This window comes from Pundamilia nyererei, unplaced genomic scaffold (assembly GCF_000239375.1).
Source record: "Pundamilia nyererei isolate P.nyererei 1_Seehausen unplaced genomic scaffold, PunNye1.0 scaffold00294, whole genome shotgun sequence".
NCBI classification, from domain to species: Eukaryota; Metazoa; Chordata; class Actinopteri; order Cichliformes; family Cichlidae; genus Pundamilia; species Pundamilia nyererei.
In genome coordinates, this window is record NW_005187695.1 from 566,005 (window position 1) to 588,860 (window position 22,856).

The 22,856-nt window shown below is 42.8% G+C and overlaps 3 protein-coding genes across 3 annotated transcripts in view; all 3 read left to right on the plus strand.

Moving 5' to 3' along the window:
• The window catches only part of LOC102209620 (uncharacterized), a 13,087-nt gene extending 2,168 nt beyond the window's left edge, over positions 1–10,919 (plus strand). The window contains exons 2-11 of the mRNA XM_005750969.2: positions 1,914–2,132; positions 2,206–3,203; positions 3,427–3,573; positions 5,420–5,500; positions 6,518–6,622; positions 6,884–7,033; positions 7,326–7,484; positions 8,344–8,496; positions 9,042–9,233; positions 10,061–10,919. Coding sequence (XP_005751026.1) covers positions 1,961–2,132; positions 2,206–3,203; positions 3,427–3,573; positions 5,420–5,500; positions 6,518–6,622; positions 6,884–7,033; positions 7,326–7,484; positions 8,344–8,496; positions 9,042–9,233; positions 10,061–10,165 — 2,262 coding nt within the window. The 5' untranslated portion in view covers positions 1,914–1,960 and the 3' untranslated portion in view covers positions 10,166–10,919. The remainder of the gene's footprint in view (positions 1–1,913; positions 2,133–2,205; positions 3,204–3,426; positions 3,574–5,419; positions 5,501–6,517; positions 6,623–6,883; positions 7,034–7,325; positions 7,485–8,343; positions 8,497–9,041; positions 9,234–10,060) is intronic.
• A 487-nt stretch (positions 10,920–11,406) lies between these two features.
• tektl1 (tektin like 1) lies at positions 11,407–17,422 on the plus strand. The gene is made up of 8 exons (XM_005750971.1): positions 11,407–12,228; positions 13,487–13,771; positions 14,035–14,139; positions 15,304–15,454; positions 15,788–15,954; positions 16,039–16,134; positions 16,207–16,320; positions 17,134–17,422. Exons 1-8 carry the CDS (start codon positions 11,899–11,901, stop codon positions 17,329–17,331), a joined length of 1,446 nt encoding a protein of 481 aa, XP_005751028.1. The 5' UTR covers positions 11,407–11,898; the 3' UTR covers positions 17,332–17,422.
• A 2,262-nt stretch (positions 17,423–19,684) lies between these two features.
• LOC102210397 (sperm acrosome membrane-associated protein 4-like) lies at positions 19,685–21,474 on the plus strand. The gene is made up of 3 exons (XM_005750972.1): positions 19,685–19,934; positions 20,963–21,082; positions 21,207–21,474. Exons 1-3 carry the CDS (start codon positions 19,883–19,885, stop codon positions 21,410–21,412), a joined length of 378 nt encoding a protein of 125 aa, XP_005751029.1. The 5' UTR covers positions 19,685–19,882; the 3' UTR covers positions 21,413–21,474.
• Positions 21,475–22,856: the final 1,382 nt, after the last annotated feature.

Here is a 22,856-nt window from a genome sequence, read left to right on the forward strand (position 1 = left end):
GCTTTAAACGCTGCACGCTCATACTCTCTCTGCACTCGATATGTGATCCATTGTTGATCTGCACACAGCTGTTGTCACGAATGTCGCACTCGCTTACATCACTGTCATGAGACATTGTAGCAAAAAATATCACGGTTTTAGTAACGCAGCGTTCCTACTGGAAAGTAACAGTAATCTAATTACCGTTTTTGCAATAGTAATCCCTTACTTTACTAGTTACTTGAAAAAAGTAATCAGATTATAGTAACGCGTTACTGCCCATCTCTGTTGAAGAAAATGAGAAAGAGAGGAGGTTACTAGGATGGATGGAGGAAAGCTAGAGAATGAGGAAGTGCAGAGCATTAAAAGAAAGTGAGGGCAGCTATGAAGAGTGTAAAGGTGGTTTGCCCCGATGACAAACCTGTGGAGCTATGGTGATGTCAGAGACGGCAGTTAAGTTTCTAATCAGATTGTTCAACAGAACCTTGGATCTACTCATCCATTTCAACAATAAGGTTGATGTGCAAAGTTGTAGTAACAGAAGGATGAAGATGATGAGCCACACACTAGATATGGGAAAGAATTGTTGAAGCTAGGTTAAGAAGAGAGGTGAGCATCAGTGCAGCTTCATTCTGAGAAAGAGCTCCACACACCTGATGTTTACTTTGAGAGTGTTGATGGAGAAGCATAGAGAAGAGAGGGTCAAAGGCTGACAGGTGAGGTAAGGCAGAAGTCTCTGTATCATGTTGTCAGACAACACTGTGACCTGTAGTTGGAGTAGGTGGAGGTATGCTGTGGACAGAAGAGGAGTGAAGGTCAATAGAACCAAAACCGAATACGTGTGTGAAGGAGCGGGATTTAGGTGGTGCGGTGAACATGCAAGGAGCAGAGACAATGAAAGTAGCTGTTTAAATACCTGTTGTTGAGAATGCAGGCAGGGTGGCGTGGGTGGAGACGGGCGTCAGGGTGATTTGTGACAGAAGGATAGCAGGCAGAGAGAAAGGGAAGGTTTTACGATATGGTAGGGAGACCTGCTGTGAGACGGTGGTGCTGAGCTGGTGGCGGAGTTGAAGGTGTTAAAGCTGTCATTGGGAGCGACGGCTCAGGTCGAGCATTTTTGAAACAAAGTTAGAGAGACGAGGCTGAGGTGGCTTAGACATGTGCACAGGAGGGATGGTGGATATGATGGAGAAAGGATGTTGAAGATGAGCTGCCAGGCATTTATGGATGTAGTGATGGAGGACAAGCAGAGGGTGTGACAGAGGAGGAAGCCAAAGAAGAAGACTGTAATCTGCAGAGCCCTCAAAGTACACTAACATAATAATTTTCTGTTGACACAAAGAAACCAGCTTGAGCGTCTCCTCGTTATGTAAATCCAAACATCATAAAAATGCAGAAATGTTGAGATGTGTGAAAATGATATCTATCAAATAAAGGATTGGAGAATAGAGAAAAAGCTTCTCTACACAAGGAACAAGGCTGGAAAAATACTAATGTGTGTTATGTTTGGATCCTCAAGCTGCAATTACATTAAAACACACATGGTCCTGTAGTGGAAATCACTTTGTGGGCTTACAACAGACCAGTGCTGGAACCATAAATGGAAGTTAAAACTCCACCAAGCAAAACAAAAAGAGGCCAGGACCCCAGCAGCCCTCTCTGGGCCTCGTTGGTGATGGAGTGGGTGGAAGTAAAAGCTTCCTGTGGTCTGATCAATCAAAATCCAAAATTGTGTTTGAAAATCTTGGAATTTTTGCCCTGACAGGACAAAAAGGAAATGGATCCAGCTTATGTGTGTAGTTCAAAAGCAAACTTTGTTCTACCTAATATTGATCATACAGTGCTCACAACACCAGGCCTTCAGTAGTAAATGATGAGAATTTCCATCAGTGTCTGTATGAAACATTTGAGCTAAATTCTGCTTTAATTTACAGTTTCCTCGTCTATTGGACAACAAGGGGAAGAAGTCCATCTGTCCAAGATGTCCTCCAGAAGTAAAAATGACCAGTGCCAAATATGTGGCGGAGCTCTCCAGGGAAACCAACGGCGGTGGCTGTTTGGGGGCCAGAATAAGAAAACTGGTCAGCCTCGGACCCCAACAGGGTCGTTGAGAGGAGGGAGCCGGTCCCAGTCATCACAGAGCAGCTCCTGGGGTGAGTATAGAGCTTAATAAATGCTTAACATATTGTAATAATGTAAAAGTAAACATTTTGTTTCTCTTCACAGGCAGCACGTTATCTCTTGGTTCCTCCGTTTCTCTCTCCAAGTCCCTGATGTCCGTGAGCTCCCCCTCCAAGAGCGTGGATCTGCTCACGGTGTTGACCCACATACTGGGGCAGTCTGTACCACGGGGCGGCGGGCAGGGGGAGTTTGTATGTGGCAAATGCGTGTGCCTGCTAGAACGCGTGTTCAAGTTTGACACGGTCATAGCCAGGGTGAGGGTGCTTTCGTCTGAGCGCCTTCAGAAGCTGACGCATGAGAGGGACAAAATCAGACAGTGGGTGCGCCAAAACTACTGCCACAGGCATCTGCAGGACTTTCAGAGCAGGAGCAGCACCAGCGAGGAGGAAGGAGAGGTGGAGAAGGAAGGCTACAGGGAGATGCTCAAGGAGAATATGGCGCTTTCAGAGTACGAGTGCTGGTCAGAGAAGTGGGACACGTGTCCGTATTTTATCAGAACGGGGAAAAGATGTAGAAAAGGGAAGGGGTGCGAAGGTTGCGATTCCTTACGGGTGTCCGACTCTGATTACGAGTCAGTTTGTGGGGTCCCTCGTCACATGCCTTTCCAGCCCTTCTCCCCGTTGTCCCAGGATAGATCCCAGAGCGTGCCCCTCCACTGGCAGAGGGTGCCATCCGTCAACTCCAGCCCAGCCTCCCTGGCAGGGTCCAGTCTCTCGTTACGAGCTCCTTCCCACACGGAGTCCATTCAGTCTCTTGATTCTCTGGACGGGAATGACCCCTTTGATTCAGCAAGTGATCAGTCAGTCAACTTCATGCTGAGAGAGCTGAGAAGTATTGGAGGGAAGCCGGTCAGTTCGCCATCAGGAAGTAAAATCCCCGTCCTGGGCAAAAGGGATGGGAGGTACCTGGGAAAAATCGAGGAGACTGCATCACCCACAGTGACCAGGGTGCTGAACTTTAGGGATGTGGAGAACGGAGGGGATGAAGAGAATGGGGATGTCCTAACATTGCTGAGGGACGAGTTCATGCCTCTTCACCGAGAGGTGAGTGTGCTGTAGAAGATCATGCAGGCCTGGATGAACTTTGAGCAGTTGCCATGTGTGCTAGTAGCTGTAAATATTGACCGTGGCTGCAATAGTTTATCCAGGAACAGCTGCAGCTTGTCCAAACGTCCAACATGATTAGAATTACGCGCGTTACTTTTCTTTGTGTATTGCATAATAGCCCACACCGTGTTTATTGTGAGGCTTTTTTATTTTATTTTAGAAGACTGCTGATAGAGTTCATCATGGTATCCGGCACCTAAAAGGCCAACTTGACCAAGCTGCATCCCGCATCAGGACCCTGGAGGCTGAGCTGAAACATGGGAGAAGCAAACAAGTGGAAGTCAACGGATCACAAGACTGGGCCCCTGTAAGCTTTCAGTTTGTTCTTTAGATGTTGAATAATAAAATGAATCCAGTTGTCAGTCTGAAAAACTGGTCGGCAGGGCCTCTAAGAAAACTGTCCTACTTCTCACTCAATTTGTGACCTCATTGATCTGACAGGCTCATTTGATAGTCCTTTATAACGCAGCATCACGTTCATTTGATAAAATTATGGTAGGACCGTAACATGGTCCTACTTTAATTCACATGGATGATGAAGTGGGTCATCGGTGTCTTCGGAATTCATAATGTCCGAGTTGAAAAAAACAAACAAAAAGATGGCAACAGTCAAAATTTAAAAGGTGCAGCTTCAGATTGGGATGTCACAGTGGGTAATGTCACAGTGGCATCACACAGTTTTCTGATTGCCATCATTTCTCTTGTGGATATGAAAGCAAAAGCAAAGCCAGGTGGCTTCGGTAGTCCAAAGGCCAGATTTACTAAGTACTGGTATCTAGACTAGCTTGAAGGGTAAACTGAACGGAGATGCTGCTGATATTGTGATTTAAGAGATATTTATTTATTACCACAGAGTTATTTTTATCCTCTGTCACACGAGGTAAATGTCTCCAGCCTTTTATTTCTAAGAAGAAAAACAGGTTTATTACAGCAGAGTGACACAGCAGCTCCTCGGTCACATGTGCAAACAGCTCCGTGAGCCACCCTGCGAGTGTTGACCGAGTACAAATATAGCATTATGAAAGGAATGGAGGTTGGGTGGTTGGTTTTGTATCTGTGCAGGGTGTGTCTACATTTCCTCATTTTCAGGTGCACATAAAGACACGCACAACACAAACACACTCGCAGCCTCTCACTGGAATCTTCCCCGACCGGTGGAGTTTGCCCCGGGCTCGGTAGTCTTATGATAGAGGATATCATTAACCGGCCTCATGACCTGTCACAGCGAGGCTGCTGTGTTCACATGGTGAACATTATTAATAATTAATGTGAAATCTCTGAAAACAGCAGCAGGTTTAAACGTGCAGTAACCGACATTTAAGTTACTAATTTAGCCCCGAGCAGTTACAGTTTATTTTGTGTTTGTTCTCTTTCCAGGAAACTGATGTTTTTAAATTCAGTACTCGCTCTCTTTTAGCTTTCTTTGATCTCCATGCTTTTTTATGTTCCATTAAAAAGCTGAAAACTGCCTCCTGCTGCTTCTGGCTTGTAACTGGAAGAAATGAGCTGAACTGAAACATAAATGAACACAGTCACAACAGCCACCTATTTTCTCATGGCCTCTTCATCACATTATATTGAAACTTTTCCGTTTTAAAGCGGTGTTGGGTGATTACAGATCAACAAATAAAGAGCTTTTTTCTCTTTGGAAAATTTGGTATTTAATTTCTAAGTTTTGGGGATTTGCAAAAAAAAACAAAGCTGCAAAGTATTAAATTAAATGGATCCTTACAGAAATGAAATAATAAAAAGGACTAAAGTGCTTGTTCTGAGCATATTTGAATATATTTATTAAATGTTTTATGAGTTATCACACAGCAGGTTGGAATAGTTGTAATCACTGTTTAAACAATGCTGAGAATTTTCAGGGATTACTCTGTAGAAAATCTTGTAATTATTATTATTTTCCTATTAAGTAAGTACTTCAAATATTTAATGCGTTTAAGTTCTCAAATAAGAAAATTGGCTTCTCTTTTTTAAAATAAATTTTTAAAAGGAGGTAAACTCTGAGCCAATACCATTTCAAACACACAAAAAAATAATCAATAATGGAAATGGTCGTCTTTAAACTCTCTGATGAGGTACTGGAGTCTGAGCTGTTCCATGGCTCCTCTGTGGCTTTTGAATGAAGCTGTTTGTTCTCTTTCCTCCAGCTGGTCCAGGAGAAGGAGGCTGGCAGCTCCCTGCTGCAGAGCCTCGGCCTCTCCCTGCACAGCCGCGAGCGTCTGATCCAGGTGGGTGAGGTGGAAAGCGTTGCGGCAGCTCGAGCTGCTGCTGCTGAGGCTCCGACTCGAAAGCTCTCTGGAATGTTGTTTTTCTGTGAAGCTGCTGTACGTTTAAAGTGGCAGTGCCAAATCTGTGTGTTCACGAGTGATCGGAGAAAGCTTTCATCACGACTGCCGGTGTTTGTAGCTACTTGTCAGGTTGATGATTAACAGCAGGAACATTTGTGGACTCACAAAAACACAAAACAAAACGGGGCTCACCTAGCAGAAAGATTTTCTTACCTGAGGGTTACTGGAGGATCATGGAGACTGTTAAAGAAAATATTGACATTTATGGTTAAGGATAATGTAATAGGATGGAGCTTTTCAGTTACTAAAACGATTAAAAGATTATCATTGTCCACATAAAATACAATATGATGATATAATTAGTTGGTTTTACATGTGCTTGTGCACAGAGGCTGCACGTCTCTAGCTTTACACTGGCTCTTTCCCTCTATTCCAGTCTTTATGCTGGGCTAACAAGCTGCTGGCTCCAGCTTACTTTCTCTTTGCCAACTTTATCTGAATCTGAAACTCTTCCATTTAAAATATGCGCATACTTTATACTTTTGCATCTAACACTCAAAGTCTGCTTACCTCAGCCGTTTAATGCAGAAACCACTGAGTAAGACAGTAAATATATGCTACAAAAGGAGAACCGTGTCCTGTAAAAGCAGCAGAACCAACATAAATCGGACATTTTCAGCATTATACTTCATTTTCTGTTGATCCACACCTCTGCCTTCTTTACACTTGAACACTGAGAGTTGTGGTTTTAAACAGATTTGAGCATGTCCGTGTACCTGCTTCTCACTTGCATCCATATCAAGTCATTGCCTCTGGGTATTGTAGCTCTCTGTAGTATTTTGCTTTAAAAGCTCGCTGTAATCCTCGTTTAGAAAGGATTTCAATCATTTAACATCCAGAAAACGCAGGTAAAATGTTCACGAATGTGTTCACAGACAGATATTTCCTGTCTTCCAGGAGTGCACGAGTCTGATCAGCAGGCTGTGTGTGGAGGAGGGAGCAGGGACTGAGCTGGCCAACAAGCTGACTGAGAACTTGAGAGAGATTATCTCTGACAACAAGGTTAGAGCTGCGCTGTCTGTCATTCTCGTGCTGATTGTTGACATTATAGCAAAGCTTGCTCTGCTTATGACGACACATGTTACCCGCTCACTGAAGCACGGCGGTTGTCAGCCCCAGCAGGCGCATTTTTGCTGGTAGTCAGCAAACTGAGCTCTCGTGTCCCTGAAAGGGTGGAAGTCCTGTGATGGACACTTTTTATTGAGTTCAAAATTCTGTTTATTTTCTGTCGATAAGCTGATTGTTTCATTTTCTGATCTTCAGGCTGCGCTGGAGGCTCTGAGGTCTGAAATAACTGAAAAAGAGAAGAGCACGGAGAAGGAGATCGAGGCTCTGAGGAAGGCTGGACGAGACCGAGAGAGAGACTTGGACACCCTCAACACTGTGCTGCAGTGCAACCAGGACATCATCAGTGTAAGACCACACACTGCCACAGGGGTGGTCTCCTGTTTGGCTGTGACTCTATTTCTTTTTGATACGAGGTTAGAGATGCAGGACAACTCGGGGAATATAAAACAATCCTGTCAGCTCCTCTCATGCTGTTTATTTTGCAGGCATGCTCATTCATACATTGCACACATACTGATCTGTTTATCTGGTTACTTTATTTAATTCAAATACTCGCAATTAAACGCAAAACACAACCGCACGCTCAGCACTTTAGTCGCGCTGCATGTACTTGAAGCTCTCTCTGTTTTTGACTCAGGACCTGCGGGTGGCTCTGGGAGAGAAGGAGCAACTGCTGAAGGAGGTGGAGAAAGAGAGGGAATTGTGGAGGCAGAGAGACGGGGCCCTCACTGCTGTCCTGCAGGAGAAGGAGGCTCTCATCCGCACCTTCAAAGAGCAACTGGAGAAAGGGATGGAGGTAATACACCTGCAGCCAAACAAACCTCTCTGAAGCTTCTCCTTTTACTGTCCTGTGGCCGTAAAACACGAGATATATAAATGTTTTTGCACAGCACTCACAGAAGCAGGGCAGAAAAACCCCTAAAGTAGCCGCGCCCTCCTTAACTGTTGAGGCTCGCTGTAGTCTGCTGATGCTTCAGTGCTTTGAGAGCAAATCTCACATCTCTCTTTATTGGAGGTTTGTTGGAGCTGTATGCAGAGAGACAGGAACCACCTGGCACTAGACAGGAAGTCATTGTGCACAGACAGAATGAACCTGCAAGTAGCATCAGCAAATCTAGAAAGTGAGCTAGATTGGTTTCTCTGGGTTAGAATTAGATTATGAATTGAATTTATTGAATTTAATCACTATAATGAAAAAGCTTCGCCTGTATTTAGCATGCACATGAACACAAACACACCCACCAGTCATTAGTGTGCTAACAGTATAATTATGAGCCTGTCTGTGTGCTTATTTAGTCCCCGGGAAACGCTGGGCAATGCCTCCATGCACTGGTGGGCAGTTATCTGAGTTAACTTTGACTAATAACCTAAGCTGCTTCTATGAGGAGCATCAGTCAGATGTGATTAAAACTAGTTGGAAAGGTTCCCCTGCAAGTTTTACTTCCATCAGCATTTTTATGTTTCTGTATTCTCCCCCAGATTTAAAGTCAGGATCTTTTTAGTGCCATGTCTCTCGTATTATTAGGATACGACATGTTGTTGTTTTTTCCTCTGTGTGACTGGATGAACTCTGCATTCCTCCCTCTGTACGGCTAAGCTGAGGTTTGTCAGTAAATACTGACTTCAGTAAGTAGAAACGTGTCATTTTCTTCCAGGCTCTCTCAGATTCTGTGACTGGCCAGCAGTCAGGAGGGGGCGGGGCTGAACTGGCAGCTATGTTGAAGGATCAAGAGGAAAGCAGCGCCACCTTGTGCCAGGAGGTCACCAAGCTTACAACGACCCTGCAGGAATACCAGGACATGGTGCAGGTGGGAGATTAGCCCGGCCAGAAGAGTTAATTATTTCAAGTGAATTAGAAAACTGAAAAAGCAAAAAGCAGCTGAGTTTGTGATGAATTTCCACTTTTACCTAATAAGTCTGCATTCAAACACACATTCATAGTTTATAATAGATTATAAGACAGAAACTTTTGAAAATACAGGGAAAAATATTAAATTGTAAACTTTTAATGTACCAAAAATAATGTGAAAAATAATTAAGTCCCAGCTTCTCTGATCGAGCGGTTAAACTTCTTTTGAATGTACCTTTCCTACAGGTTAGAGCAAGTGATTTACAGAAATGACAGGAAATGTAAAAAATGGAATAACTGAATAATCTAACCAGTAAAAATGCTGCTCTTCCAAAACAATGTGGTGCTTCGTTTTTTAGAAATTGCTTCTAATCAGTGCTGGCTGGAAAACCACACTGAAATTTAAAATGAAATCATCGCCATAAGCTGCCTCCGGTTTGTGACCCTAAAGTTCCACATCACAGCCACAACAAATCTGAGCCGTTCATTCTGCTTTTTCTCCAGAGTCAGCAGGAGAGTCACAGTCGGACGGTGTCCTCTCTGACGGCTCAGCTCAGAGACGCTCGGCAGGAGCTGAGGGAGAAGGAGGAGAAGAAGAAGGAGGCGGACCGAGCGCTGCAGAACGACAGGGAGGACAGAGAGCGGGGCGAGAGGAGACTCAGGGACAGCCTGGAGAAGAGGGACAAACTCATCGAGGTAAAGAAGCAATTCGTGCCACTCTGCAGCATTTTAGGCAGCTACTCTGAACGCCTCAAATAATAACAAAAGCTTTAAAATATTTAGCATCTGGGTCAAAATAAAGATTAAAAAGCTTTTCATCCCCAGGAAGATGCACTTGTGCTGCACATGCCAGTGTCTCAGAACATTTGAGCTTCATTAACAGCTCAGTACCAACACTGTCAGCGTTTTTGCTCAGCCAATGAGAGCGCTGAACCACTTTATGCACCTGGCAGCTTGATTGGAGGCCATGTTTGTTGAATCCACCCATAGATTTCTGTTCAGGACTCTTTCAGTGCCCCATCTGCTCTCTTTGATAATAATACCGATACTTGATGTTTCTTTAATATTTATTGTTGGGCAAATAAGAAGTGAGTGAGTGAGTGCCAGTGTTTGTGTGTATCCTTGCTGTCATATATGTGAAGACAGAGCACCTGATACAGGGCCTAAGATTTGTAGTGGAAAGCACCGCTGCTTACATCTGCTGGTAGACTCCTCACACGACTGCAGTAAAGAATCTGTTCTTTGTTGCGTTCTTTAGGCTTCGTTTTGATCAAAATATCACAGAAAGTATGGAAACACTGCACTGATTTAGGAACTTCTCGAACTTATGAACCTTTCTGTTCGTGTTTCCAAACCGCGAGAAGAATTGTTAAGCTCAGACACGTGGTTTTTGTTTTTTGCTTACCACTTGAATTCAAATATTACTTCTTGGTTAAGTTGTCTTCAGTGTTGTTGTTCGCAGTAGGAGGAGTACAGAACTAACAATGAACTCGCTGTACTTATGAGTGCTTTTCTTTTTAAAGCAAATCCTTTTGGATGCTGAGGAGCGGGACCATCTGTTCAGAGAGCTGCAGCAGAACCTGCAGAACAAACGTGAGCCTTTGACGGCCGTCAAACACACACTGTGATGGAGGAGGAGGAGGAGCCGGGCTGACACACTGCACCGACGCCATGCAAACTCACTGCACAAAGACGGAGGAGCACTTTGCACTTTCCGCACCTCCTTTCTGCCTCCTGAGCATATTTATCTTGGTGTACATTAAGTCTATTTATATTTATCTTCGCAGATTAATGAGACTTGAAGGAAAGAAGCTACTTTTCTCTGTGGAGTGAGTGAGATGGTGTGATTGTTTTCTGGAAGGGGAAATGTTTGGTGTGTCCTCTTGTGGCTGGATGTTTAATACTTGATTCAGATACGAGCAGATTACTGTATAAATGTGATTTTGAATGTAACGGGTTTAGGCAGTGAGATCGTTTCATGCAGCGGGAACATTTCTGAATGGTGTGATTGTCCTTTAGGACAGGAGGGGGCACAATATTGCTTTAAAAGGTGTTTTTTTTCGGAGGGGGGGGGGGGCTAATTATAATCTTTAAAACTCTTTATGGTGGCGTCTTGTATTCATCTTTTTCCTTAGTACAGAACTGCCTAGTTGCTGTTTACAGTGCTGATGTCACGCTTTAAGTGGAAACGTGCAACCAAAGAAATGTTTTTAACGGTTTTAATTTTCCATTTTTCTTTGTCTCGCTTTCTATTTTTCTGGAATTATTTTCAACCATCTTTAATGTTTACATGTCTCGTATTGTTGGTCGGGAACTGAGACATTGTTTTCCCCCATTTTTTGCCTTTTAGCTCAAGAGGATTAAAAACTCTGATCCAAATAAGTTCAGTCTGCAGTTCTTGTTATTTTAAACTGCATTTCAACTTGTTCTTTCTTAAAGGGACATTTCACTCCAGAATTAAAGTTCAATCTGTTTACCTTTGGACTGCTCTGCAGTAGTGATCCTTCACTTTAATATAATGTAAGTAAACAGTTCACACTCCATGGTAATCAAAGCAGCAAACCACATGTTTGAAAAACTCGGCAGCAATGTCTCTCTTAAAGTTCACGAGGCAGTTACTTGGAAGAAAAATTCCCAAACCTAACGTGAGCAGTTCCACCAACCCTGAGAAGTGTGCGTCTAACATTACAGCTCAACCAAGAGGGACGGCTTTAATGTTTAGATGCTGTCAGACTGTCGTGAGCACGAGTCTCTCATTGTGGGAAAGTGCACACTTTGATTTACAGTAATGCAACAGGAGTGATTCAGTGCTGTCAGTCACAAAGTCGCACAAGCTAAAGCAGACTGCTTTATTTTCCACTTTACTCTGATGTAGATGAGACTTCAGGGAGTCGACCCCTGCTGGTCATTATAGAGAACGCAGGTTTAAAGCACTGTCTAAGTTAAATTTGAATTTCAGTCAGATTTTATATTTAAAAACACGCACATTCACAGAGCTCCTGACTTCCTCCTCCTGAAGCTTTAAAAGCATGAGCCTTAAAGCTGTAGACTTCCATCCCCACCTGTTGCAGAAATCTCACATCTCTTCTAGTTTTGTCTTGTTTTTAAGTAAACTATCAGTCCTCGCCTTCCTTTAAAGAACCAGATACGAAGTAGAGAGGAGCACTGATGCGCCACAGCTGTGTTTCAGTCATTTAAGAGTTTCTGTGAAAGTTGAAGGGGGAGATCACACTGAGTGCTGCGTGTCCTGTTCCATTTTCTCTCCAATCACCAAACGGCTTGGAGTTTCTAGTTACTTTAGTTGCTGTTGCTATGGAGATGACACAAAGTTTTCACCCTGGATACTTGGTAGCAGTCACAGATGAGGCCAGTTCATAGCATAGTGATGCAGGTTCAGTCGGTTCCCCTCGGCTCTGTTACCATCGGACCGCAGTCCTGGCGCGAGGGTACGGTCCGCTCCATTCGGCGTGCTGAGCGCCTGGTCCGGCAGACTCGAGCCGGGCAGCCCGCTGCGTGCAGCCAGCCCCGGAGCGGCAGCAGCAGCGCCGCTGCAGGAGTAAGCCTAAAGCGCTCAGACGGCACAGCGGAAGTCACAGCCAGAGATAAGATAAGAGCGGAGGCGTGCAGACCGAGGAGTCGTGACTGCGTCTGCAACAAGAAGATATCAAGACCCCAAAGTGCAGGAGCCATGGTGAGACAAACGATCCACAGCGTGCCAGGGTGGTGTGAAAGCCTGAAGTTATAGATTTTAAAAGTAAATATATGTAAACTATTCTAAACTAGCGTTCACAGTTACAGGAATCCATATGAAAACTGCACAAGAGTTTAAGCTTCATTTCATATTGAATAATAATGAATAACTGTTTTGCTCTGTAGTTTAGTCAAGGCAGCTTTATTTGTAGAGCAAATTTAAAAGACGTCAAGTATCGGACAGAGTGCTGAACAGAGGGACGTGGAATAAAAAAAAGGAATTAAGATAAAGGAAGTAAAGAAGATCCAAAAAATCCATATATATATACACATAAGCAGACTCTTATATACACTTGTCTATACAAGTATATATGTACACAAACATATAGATGCATATACGTATACACACACAGGTATGCACGTGGACATAAATACATGTATACATATACACATGCATACAACATCCAATGTGATAACAGACCAGAATAACTAAGAATAAAAGACTTAATCAGTCTCTTTAATTCTGTCATAACCCAGCACGAGCAACTGTTTTAGCATCAAAATATACTAAAAGTACCTCAATTAAAATTACTCACGATGCATTAACACACTGGAGATCTACATTAATACAGCATTATACATATTCATAGATTTAAAATCTGCAAAGCAAAAATAACGGTGTGGTGCACACAGATGTGGAGTATTTGCTTCCAGGATTAAAGCATCTAAAAACAGAATCACAGAGAAATACTTAAAGTCTATTAAAACTGAATCAGCAAAGTATTTAAGTAAATCTACTAAACTGCTGCTACTACATTCCACTGCTCACCCTATCCATGCCCTCATCCTGTGGTGTTGGGCATTGTGAGCTCAACAGTCCAGTGGCATGCAGACGTTAAATTTATGGGGTATGAGCCTGAAAAGGTTGGAATCTCAGCTCGTAGGGAGCCAGGATGAGATGTTTTAGGAGATAAACAGACTGAAACATTCTTTACAGAACACTGCAGAGCAATGAAAAGCCCACGGAGGAAAGTACAGCTTTATAAATCAGCAATATTTTACACTTGTTGGTAGAGGCAGAGCTAAATTCATTTAAGACTCTCATCTCTGAGACATTTTAAGACTTAAAACACCTTTATTTTCGAACTCTTCCTATATTAAAAGCCTTCACTTGTTTTTATTTAGATTTTCATCTTCTGCATTTTTAAGTTGACTGATGTTTTTGAGTATTGGACTCAGACATTGAGCTTTTTTTAAAGTTCCCTGGTGGCTCTCAGAGGACACCTGTGGCCCCGTTCCCACCTTCCAGCCTGCGTGAGCAGTGTGCCGGAGCCAGTGTTGCTGTAGTTGCTGACTACATGCGCAGAGTTCGGGAGGTGGAGGTCCAGCTGCGCAGGCAGGCTGGCAGAGTGACCGAGGAAGGTGTCAAGCTGGAGAGAGAGCGAGGACATCTGGAGAGGATGCTGCGCAGTCTTAGGACCAATCTGACCATCAACCAGAAGAGCTCGGAGGGGAGAACCAGGAGGCCATCCACCACTGAGACGGCAAGCTTACACAACACTGAAAATGCTGAAATTCTTCTGTATTTGGTGTTAAAGATGCTCAACCGTGGTGAAGTATTTTCTGCCCGGCACCTCAGGATCATTTTCAGGATTTCAAGTGCAAAAACTTGCCTGCTTGCCTCACACACATACAGCATTAAATCTTTATTACCTCCAGTATCACTGAGAGTTAATCCAGCACCAAGGATTATTTGATGAAGTTCAGAGCTGTAGACTGAGGCCCTGACAGGTCTGCCCCTTTGCAGGAGAGAGATGGTGCTGATTACTTGCTGCTGTGGGAGAGGAGAGAGCTGGCTGAGCTGAAACAGGATCTGGAGGGAACACTGAAAACCACACTGAGCCAGCTTCAGGTGATTTCAGCCCTCTGTCTTCATCGCTTGACTTGTTTTCCCTCCACTCTACCCTCACAGGCATGAGAGAGGTTAGAAAAACAACAATGCTCAGGTATCACTAACCTCCACCCTTCTTCTTTAGATTTTGTTGTTGCTGGATTTATAGGGACAGCTTATCCACCTAAACTGTTCCGATGTGAGACGAGTGAATTCTCTTAAATTTAACACATTTAAAAATCCAAAAAACTTGTGAGAAGTTTTGTGACTAGAAGTTTGGTGGATGTAGATAGTAGAAAAAAAGTAGTTCCTTTGTTTTGGTTCTTTGAAGACCAAAAGGCGAGTGCCATTAGGTTGCATTATATTCAGGAAAAGGCATAGACCCACTGATAAGATGGTACGGTGATGTGTCTGTTTTAGAGTGAGTTGTCCAATCTTGTTGGTTAGAACTACAGTCCAGAGGAAACATGTAAATTCACTTTTGAGGTGAACTGTTCCTTTAAGTTAAAGCTCAGGCATTTCAGGGGATGAGTAACAGGAAGTAACAGCCATGTAGCATATATCTTTGAGGTTGCTAAACTTAACATCTTTATGTTTACTGGGTTACTGAAACTCTGCTGCGTATCCAGGCTGTTGATGCCTCGACCAGCTGAATGAAGAATTGAAAGATTGCCTGCATGGGTTTCTTTAGGCTGCTGCAGCTTTTCCCCACAGCAGAACTGCTTGTTGACTCTGAATAGGCTGTATGTGTGAATGTGAGCTTGAATGAAGGTCTTTCTGTGTTGGCCCTGTGATAGACGGGGACATGTTCAGGGTCTATTCCACCATTTGCCTTATGAGCTGGGATGCTGGGATAAGCTAAAGGCCCGAATGCCCCTGAACTGGATGGGCTGTTTGTTGTCAAGCAAGCGCACTGAACAGAGAGTATAACTGGTGCTGTTAGCCTGAATCAAGAATAATGTACATAGACAGAAAGATACATGTAGCCACTGTGAAATAACGATTGGTTTGTGGTTTGCATTTTCAGTCGAAAAACCCCCCACTTGAAAATCTCACATATCTTATTTTATGAAACTTTTTATTGTTATTTTTTACCACATTTTTCTGTCTGCAAAGTAACCCGTACCTATATATTTGTCTGCCAGCTGCTGTCCTAATGCATTATTTCCTGCCTTCTTCTTTAAGGCCCTGGGTGAGAGCAGCAGACAGCTGCTGGACTGTGCCAGTGAGAGGGCTCGAGTACTGGAACTGCTCCCTCTCAGTGGCTCTGCTGGAGGACATGACTCTGCACCTCAGACCTTTATCAAAACAGACCCCATCAGCCCCTTTACTCCAGGTACACTCAGGACAAGGAGAAGCTCTCGTTAAGAAATTATATAAGAAATAAGAGCAGATTTTGCCCAAATATCAATGAAACAAGTGAGAAAAAGAACAGCACAGTTCTTACACCACACATAAATTATATATTTTCAAAACAAGATCCTAAAAACAGAGAAGTATAAACTCCAGATCTTTAATTAAACGAATTAGTTGCTTTGCGTGTGGTCACTAATCTACACAGCCAGTGTCCCTGCTCACACTCAGAGAAAGAGCACATCATCTTAAAACAGATCTCCTGTGTCCTCAGGATTAAAATAGACGGATAGGATATCTCCTGCTTCTCTTGCAGAGTGTAAAAAGGCTTCAGAGTCGTCCTCTCTGAGGGTCAACCAGTCGCAGCTACTGAGAGAAACCATCAGACGGACGCTAACCAGCGCCATCAGCAGGCAGAAAGCTGCTCATTGCGCTGTCAACGACGGCCTGGTGAAAAAAATTGCAGAGACAGTCACTCTGCAGGTAAAAAGATCCTGAATTAATGCAGAAGTGCATTTTTGTATTAAAGTAATAACACATACTTAACCATCATTCTGTCTTCTGTAGCAAAATCTGGCGCTGACGTCTGCAGCCACCCGGCAGGCCATGTTTCGTAAGCAGAGGGAGATCAACTGCATTCGTCACAGCCACGGCAGAGCACAGGTCAGAGAGCGTGTGGAGCGTGTTTATTTGAGATTTCATGAAAACGTTTGGCTCACGCTGTCCTGCTCACAGGGTCCAGAGTACAGCGGCGATCTTCTGTCCAGAGAGAAGCTCAACAGGCCTCTGGTGAAGGTTTATCAGAGACACCCGGGGACACAGTTACCTGAAGCTGCTCAGCTCATTCAGGTGCGTCCGACACACATTCGGCTGCCACATTCATTATCATACTTCATGAAGTGTGTTTTGGCCTTTACCTCGTCCTGATGTCAGGTATCTGAGTCTGTGACTGCTGAGGTTACATGTGTGTGTTTGCACTGTGATGCTAAGCTGGGAGTGTACTCTAAGCCAGCTGGACCTTTTGTGCTGAAACGACTAAGCTAACAGACTCTGCTGCAGGTGTGTCAACATGGACGGTGCCTTTCACATGCAAACTGAACCAGTGATAAATTGAACATAATTAATCTGCAGCTTTAATATTTCCAATCATGTTTTCTTTTTTATATTCTGGTAACATTTAATAACTTTGCTGATTACTGATGGATAAATATTTAATACACATTTGTACAAAGAAAAAAAATCCAAATACAGGGTGAGCTGAATGCTCTGGGGTGATGTTAGCTTGCACTTGAACTCTGCAGAAACGAATCGGCATGTTTGTCTGCAGAAACTGAAGCTCAGACTTGTTTCTAAATTCTGCCTCATGCATTTTATGGTTTGCAAAAATAAATTGTGACCTCAAAGCAGAACGATAGGCGTGAAGCACAGTCTCACTCTTCAGCTCAGTCTTTAAAATTATGCTTAATAATGCTTTGCATGTCAGATACGACTAAAAATAAACACAAACTGAACATTTACCAGGATTCGTATCATTATCATTATGGAGTACAGTGGCTGGTGTTCACTTGTATTAAAAAAGCAAAGTGGTTTATCACTCTAACCTCTCATTTTGCCTCAGACAAACAAAATCATTTTGAAATGTGTTTCCTGTGTGTCTCTCAGAGCGGTGCAGCGCTCAGACGATGTCTTAAGTCCTCTGAGGGTGAGCTGGGGAAGCTGGAGCACACATGTCTGCAGCTGCTGGATGACCTGCAGGGCAAGAGAGCTGCAGCTCAGGTGGACGCAGCTGTGGTCCGCATGAGGCGTCAGCAGGTCGACAAGCGAGCCATGCCCGCTTTCCTCCAGCAAGGGGCGCTGTGATGCTAATTTAGTTAATGATGGGAACTATTTACAGGTTAAAGAACATTAGAACAGCTTGAAAATGCACTTTAAGGTAAAATGTTCATGCACAGTCTTGTTTCTTTGGCTTATTTATGTTTTTTCCTAAGCTGTTTAGTTTTAGTTGAACTGTGTTACATAATCATAGATATTTAATACACAAGTGATCTGCAAATTTCAGAAAAAACACATTTTATTCACAAACCAAAACATTACATGTTTCAACTTAGAAAATATACAATTTTGGAAATATTAGCTCATTTTGAATTTGATGTGGCAACACGTCTCAAAAAAGTTGGGACAGATTGTGTGGCACTGTCCTGTGGCCCCTCTTCTTTTATATCCAGTCCCTAAATGTCCAGGGTCTGGGGAGAGCAGCTGCTGGACCAGTTATATTTCTTGTTTCATGATGCTTCAAAGGTTTTCTGTTGATGAAAAGTCTGGAATGCAAGCAGGCCTCTCCAGCACTGAGTTCTGATAATAAGTCAGATTGTCCCTCTCGTCCTCAGTCCGGAGGACACAGTGTCCATGTTTTCCAGTAAGAATTTCAGATTTCAGTTTGTCCACAGAACAATTTTCCACTTTGCCTTTTAACGAGCTTTTCCCCCAGAGAAGTTCTTTGCATGGTTGTGCGTTACCCTGCTTTTGGGGATGGCGCAGAGAGCTGTGTTCAAAGACTGTGATTTCTGGAAATGTTGCTGAGTCCATGCAGTTGTTTCCATGACTGAATCATGTTGGTTTTTAATGCAGGGCTGCCTGAGGGTCCAACGATCACAGGCATACAGTTTAGAGTTTTGACTTGATCATCATTTGCATATCACCATCATGCAGATGATGAGATAGTTTTTTACACCGAGAAGTATTATTATAACTTTTCATGTTAATCTCAGACTCTTCTGTTGGTACAGCCCATCCAAAAATCCTGTTCTCCAGATTTAAATTCCAGTGTGTCTGAGCCGTCTGATCTGTGGATGGATATTCTAACCAAACTCTGAGCTGATAGCCTCATACTGCATCATCTTGTTAAATACGACAACTTCTGGCTCCAAAAACATGAGCACTGTTCGATTCAATTCAATTCAATTTTATTTATATAGCGCCAAATCACAACAAAAGTCGCCTCAAGGTGCTTTATATTGTACAGTAGATACAGAGAAAAGCCCAACAATCATATGACCCCCTATGAGCAAGCACTTTGGTGACAGTGGGAAGGAAAAACTCCCTTTTAACAGGAAGAAACCTCCAGCAGAACCAGGCTCAGGGAGGGGCGGCCATCTGCTGTGATTGGTTGGGGTGGGAGAAGCAAAACACCATCTTTGACACTTAAAATACAAAATCAAAGACCATGGGGTATGTCTGTTTGTTGTTTGCACCAACAGGCATCTGGAGCCATCATCAAGTGGACACTCAAAGAACTGCAGCATTTAGGAATCACATGCTAAATAGTGCAGGCTGTTATTCTGCAGTCTGGCCTGATAGAATAGAATAGCCTTTATTGTCATTGTACATGTGCAATGAAATTGTGATGTACAGTAGGAGAGATGAAATAAAAAAGAGCTTTGTTTGAGCTGCCTTCTCTCACTGGAGAGTTTAACGCCTGTGCTGTTAGGATGAAATCTTCAGCAGCTCCACAGAATTCAGCTCTGGGTTTGAAACCAGTATAATTCTGTGGGTTTCTCTCAAGGCAGCGTATCACTCCACAGACACTTTCATTCTGATCTAATGAGGCTATCTGTTATTGAAATAACAATAATAACAACAATGGAAAGAAAACTTTTTGTATGCCTGAAAAACAGAAATAGGAAAAAGTATCCAGAGATGGAGTAATTCGATTATCTTATCTAACACACAATAATCATATACTGCAGATTATCTCAATGCAAACACTATGAACAAATCTTACTGTGAAAAAACACCCTGTGTTCAGTTTGAAACTGTGGGACTGTTCATTGCTTCTAATCACTTTTCATGGGACTGCAGGTCACTTGACATCCCTCCCACCAAACTCAACGTCTTTCATTAGGAGATGAGATGTGATTTAATAAAACTGCCCTGCTTCACCTCAGTACAGACACATGTCACATCATTCTTTAGAAAAAAAACCTCAAGAAAGCTCAATACTTTCCACTTTTTCCACATTTTAAGCTACACAGATGTGGATTTTCTTCATAAAGCCCCGTTGATTATCTTAAGTCTGAATGGACCTTTTCTAAGCAGCCATGGCTTCGAACAGAAGTCTAACAGTCTAATTTAATCATAAGGAGTAGGGTGGGAGATTCTCCCAGAGTTGATTAAGGGAATATTAAGAGAAACCAGTAAGAGATTTACCTTCAGATCTCTGTGGCTGCTCCGTCTGCGTGAAGCTAGTTTGTAAAACTTTAGCTTTAAATTAAAAGAACAAACAAAAAACAACTTGATTTCTTGAATTCAAGATGAAAACAGCGGATTCAAAATATTCTGAAAGAAACGCCTTTAAGAGCTGAAGCGTCGACCGGCAGGAGGATTTTCTCCTGGTGAGACAGAAACATCAGTGATGTCGAAGCTGCTTGGCTCTCTGCTTCTCCTGTGTTTACTTCCAGCTGTGGGTAAGTCAACAAAGACGGTGTGTGCATGCTTCTGCTCGTGTGTTTAAAGGCACAATCCATGCAGCTATAGCAGACAGAAAACTCCAAGGTTAACATTAATATAAAAAACCTTATTTTCTTGCATAATTAAGATCTAGTATTTTCCCCTCATTGTTTGATGTATGAAATTTTTGGAAAAGAACTATTTAAGTAGCTTTAATGTGAGATGAAGACAGATGTAACTGGGAAACTGGAACCATTACACCTTATAAAACTGCCTAAATACAATTATTTTAAAATACAGAAATATTTTTGTTTAGTAATGAATATGTTTGATCTTTGTATTACTTGTACATATAAAAAAGCTCTTTGTGTCACATGATGCCGTTCCATAAGAAATATCCAAGTGCATTAGCAATCAGAGGTAGTTAACATAGAAGAGTTTCAATAGCTGAGGGTAACAGACAGTGCACAAGAGAGTGCACGCAGGGTGGAGTGGGTGGAGGTGAGACAGAAGGATACATGTGAGAGTAAAAGGGAAGGTTTATAAGACGGTAGTGAGACCTGCTGTGACGTATGGTTTGGAGACTGTGGCACTGATAAAACGACACGAGGCAGGATTTCACTGAGAGTGACCGGACAGGATTAGAAGCTAATATATCAGAAGAGGCGAGCCTGAGTTTGTTTGGACATGCGCAGAGAAGGGATGGTGGATATGTTTTAGAAAGGACGTTTAATACCAGGCAGGAGATGCGTGATGTAGTGGAGGAGGACCTGCAGATGGTGACCTCTAAAGGAAGCAGCTGAAAGAAGAAGTGGTTAACATTCGTGTTAGTGGTAAAGATAAAGCAGTGTGTTTCATCATATTAGGGCTGCAACAAATAAATATTCTAACCACTGATTAATCTCGGTGATTAATCATTTTGAAGTACATTTTTAAAAGCAGTTTAAAAGACATCCGTTTTTACCATCCTTGTATTTTGTGATTATTATGATTCAGTTGACTTTTTTACTGTGGCTCACATGCAAAACTCACATCTGTACTTCAGTTCCCCTCTTCTGTTACACCTGTGTGTTCCCCACCATCTCCCCTCTGGACTGCATCAGATTCCCCCTGAAGTGTCCACCTGGGCAGCTCTGTCTGTCCAGCCGAGCCGTGGGTGAGAAAGGTGAGTTCAACTCGAGTCACTGAAAGTCAAATTTAAATGAATCAAAACTGAGAAAAAGAAGCGAGAAAGGTCCGCGCCCGGCTCGGGGAGGAGTGTGTCAGTGTGATTTGCTTCTTTCTTTCAGGGGACTTCCGTGTGGTTTTGTACGAGAAGAGCTGCGTCCTGCCCTCCCTGTGCGGAATCACGGGTGAAAAATACGCGCTGGGACTCAACTTCACCTTCACCAATGAATGCTGCAACACTCACTTGTGTAATGGTGCTGCTACATCTGCTGCCCCCTACTGGATTGGGACATTATTCACACTTCTAACTCTGTACTCCGTTTGGTGAATAGTCAACGATATAAAGCAGTTTGGCAGAGATAGAGTTCCTATTTCCCCTCTAACGGACAAAAGCTGTACTAAACTTTTTTTAAACAATATATTTATTTATTTTTACTCTAACAGTAAATCGGTAACAATGAGGCAAGCGCACCAGTGTAGTTCAAGTTCAAGTTCAAATTGTATTCGCCACATGCAGTGGCAGGTTGCCCTGCAGTGGAATGAACCCGCCCCCCGACCTTACACACACAACACAGACATCACATGGGGATACAAGTCAGAGAACGGTTGCATTACAGAAAAACACTGAAGTGTGCACTACAATGGGAAAGTACAAGAGGAAAAAAAGAGACCTCTGCTCATGCTGGGCTTCTATAGGAGGACAGCATGAGAACAGGAAACAAAAAAAACTCCTCTGCACAGAAGTGTCCACAGCACAACATTATCGAGCACGTGACCAGCAACAGCGTTGGGTATGTGAGGAATAATCCTCCGCAACACAGCAGCCATCCTGTAATGTCCAAATTCACACAGACACACATGAAAAAGTACAACGTTTAAAACAAACAATATCCTGGTAAATTTTCTGTTGGATCCAAAAATCTCACAAAATTAAAAAAAAACTTTTTGTGGTTCAGTATATGCAGGTCTTGAAGGTTTGAGTCCATTTATAATATTTTGTCTTCATTAATTTTTGCTCATTTTTATGATATGTCTGTGTTTCTGGATACAAACCAATCACGGTGAAACAGGCTTTTTTAGCCTCTGCACATTTAGTTCATATATTTATATCGTAACAATTTACCTGCATTAACCAGTTACAGTGTGTTAATCTGAGGCATGAATTCACCTGCTGATATTTTCATTTTAAAATCTTTGTTCTGTGCATTTATTTCATGACCTGAAGTTTCTGACCAGCAGGATGGAAACATTCTAAAATACTGATATGACTGCCTGTGTTGGCCTTTTGGTGGTGTGCGGATCGATATTGAAATATCAATTCTTCCGATACCATAATTTATATTCTAGAATCGATTCTCATATTAAAATATCGATATTTTAGTACTTTGGGGTAAATTTGTAGTTTTTCATTAACAGGAACACAGTGGAAAGAAACTATATCATTCTGATCGTCTAAATTGGAAGGAACTACTTCCTCTTCTGCCTTTCACAGTCATATGCAAAATATAAATGTATAAATGTGTCGCAGCCCTGGCGTGGGCACTCACAACAATGGCTGAGCGTGAACGGAGTCATGTGTGGACGTATTTTACCTCCACAAACGGCCGAGACGTGGTTTGCGATACATGTGGCAACACCACTAACCTGTCAAACACCTCAGAGTAAATCATATCACAGAATATGACGAGCTTATGTTGAGGCGAACTGAAGAGGAGGAGAAGGACAGGTGCTGCTAGGGGAGACAGATGAATTTCGCGGAGTCCTTTAGTGCT

What these genes read in the sequence shown, in the direction of transcription:
- tektl1 (XM_005750971.1), top strand. Translation starts at nt 11,899, where the DNA reads ATGAGGCCAGTTCATAGCATAGTGATGCAGGTTCAGTCGGTTCCCCTC. An exon ending in GGCCATCCACCACTGAGACG is followed by an intron (nt 13,772 to 14,034) that starts GCAAGCTTACAC and finishes GCCCCTTTGCAG; the next exon opens with GAGAGAGATGGTGCTGATTA. An exon ending in ACAGCCACGGCAGAGCACAG is followed by an intron (nt 16,135 to 16,206) that starts GTCAGAGAGCGT and finishes TCCTGCTCACAG; the next exon opens with GGTCCAGAGTACAGCGGCGA.
- LOC102210397 (XM_005750972.1), top strand. Translation starts at nt 19,883, where the DNA reads ATGTCGAAGCTGCTTGGCTCTCTGCTTCTCCTGTGTTTACTTCCAGCT. An exon ending in GTGTTTACTTCCAGCTGTGG is followed by an intron (nt 19,935 to 20,962) that starts GTAAGTCAACAA and finishes TCTGTACTTCAG; the next exon opens with TTCCCCTCTTCTGTTACACC. An exon ending in CCGAGCCGTGGGTGAGAAAG is followed by an intron (nt 21,083 to 21,206) that starts GTGAGTTCAACT and finishes TCTTTCTTTCAG; the next exon opens with GGGACTTCCGTGTGGTTTTG.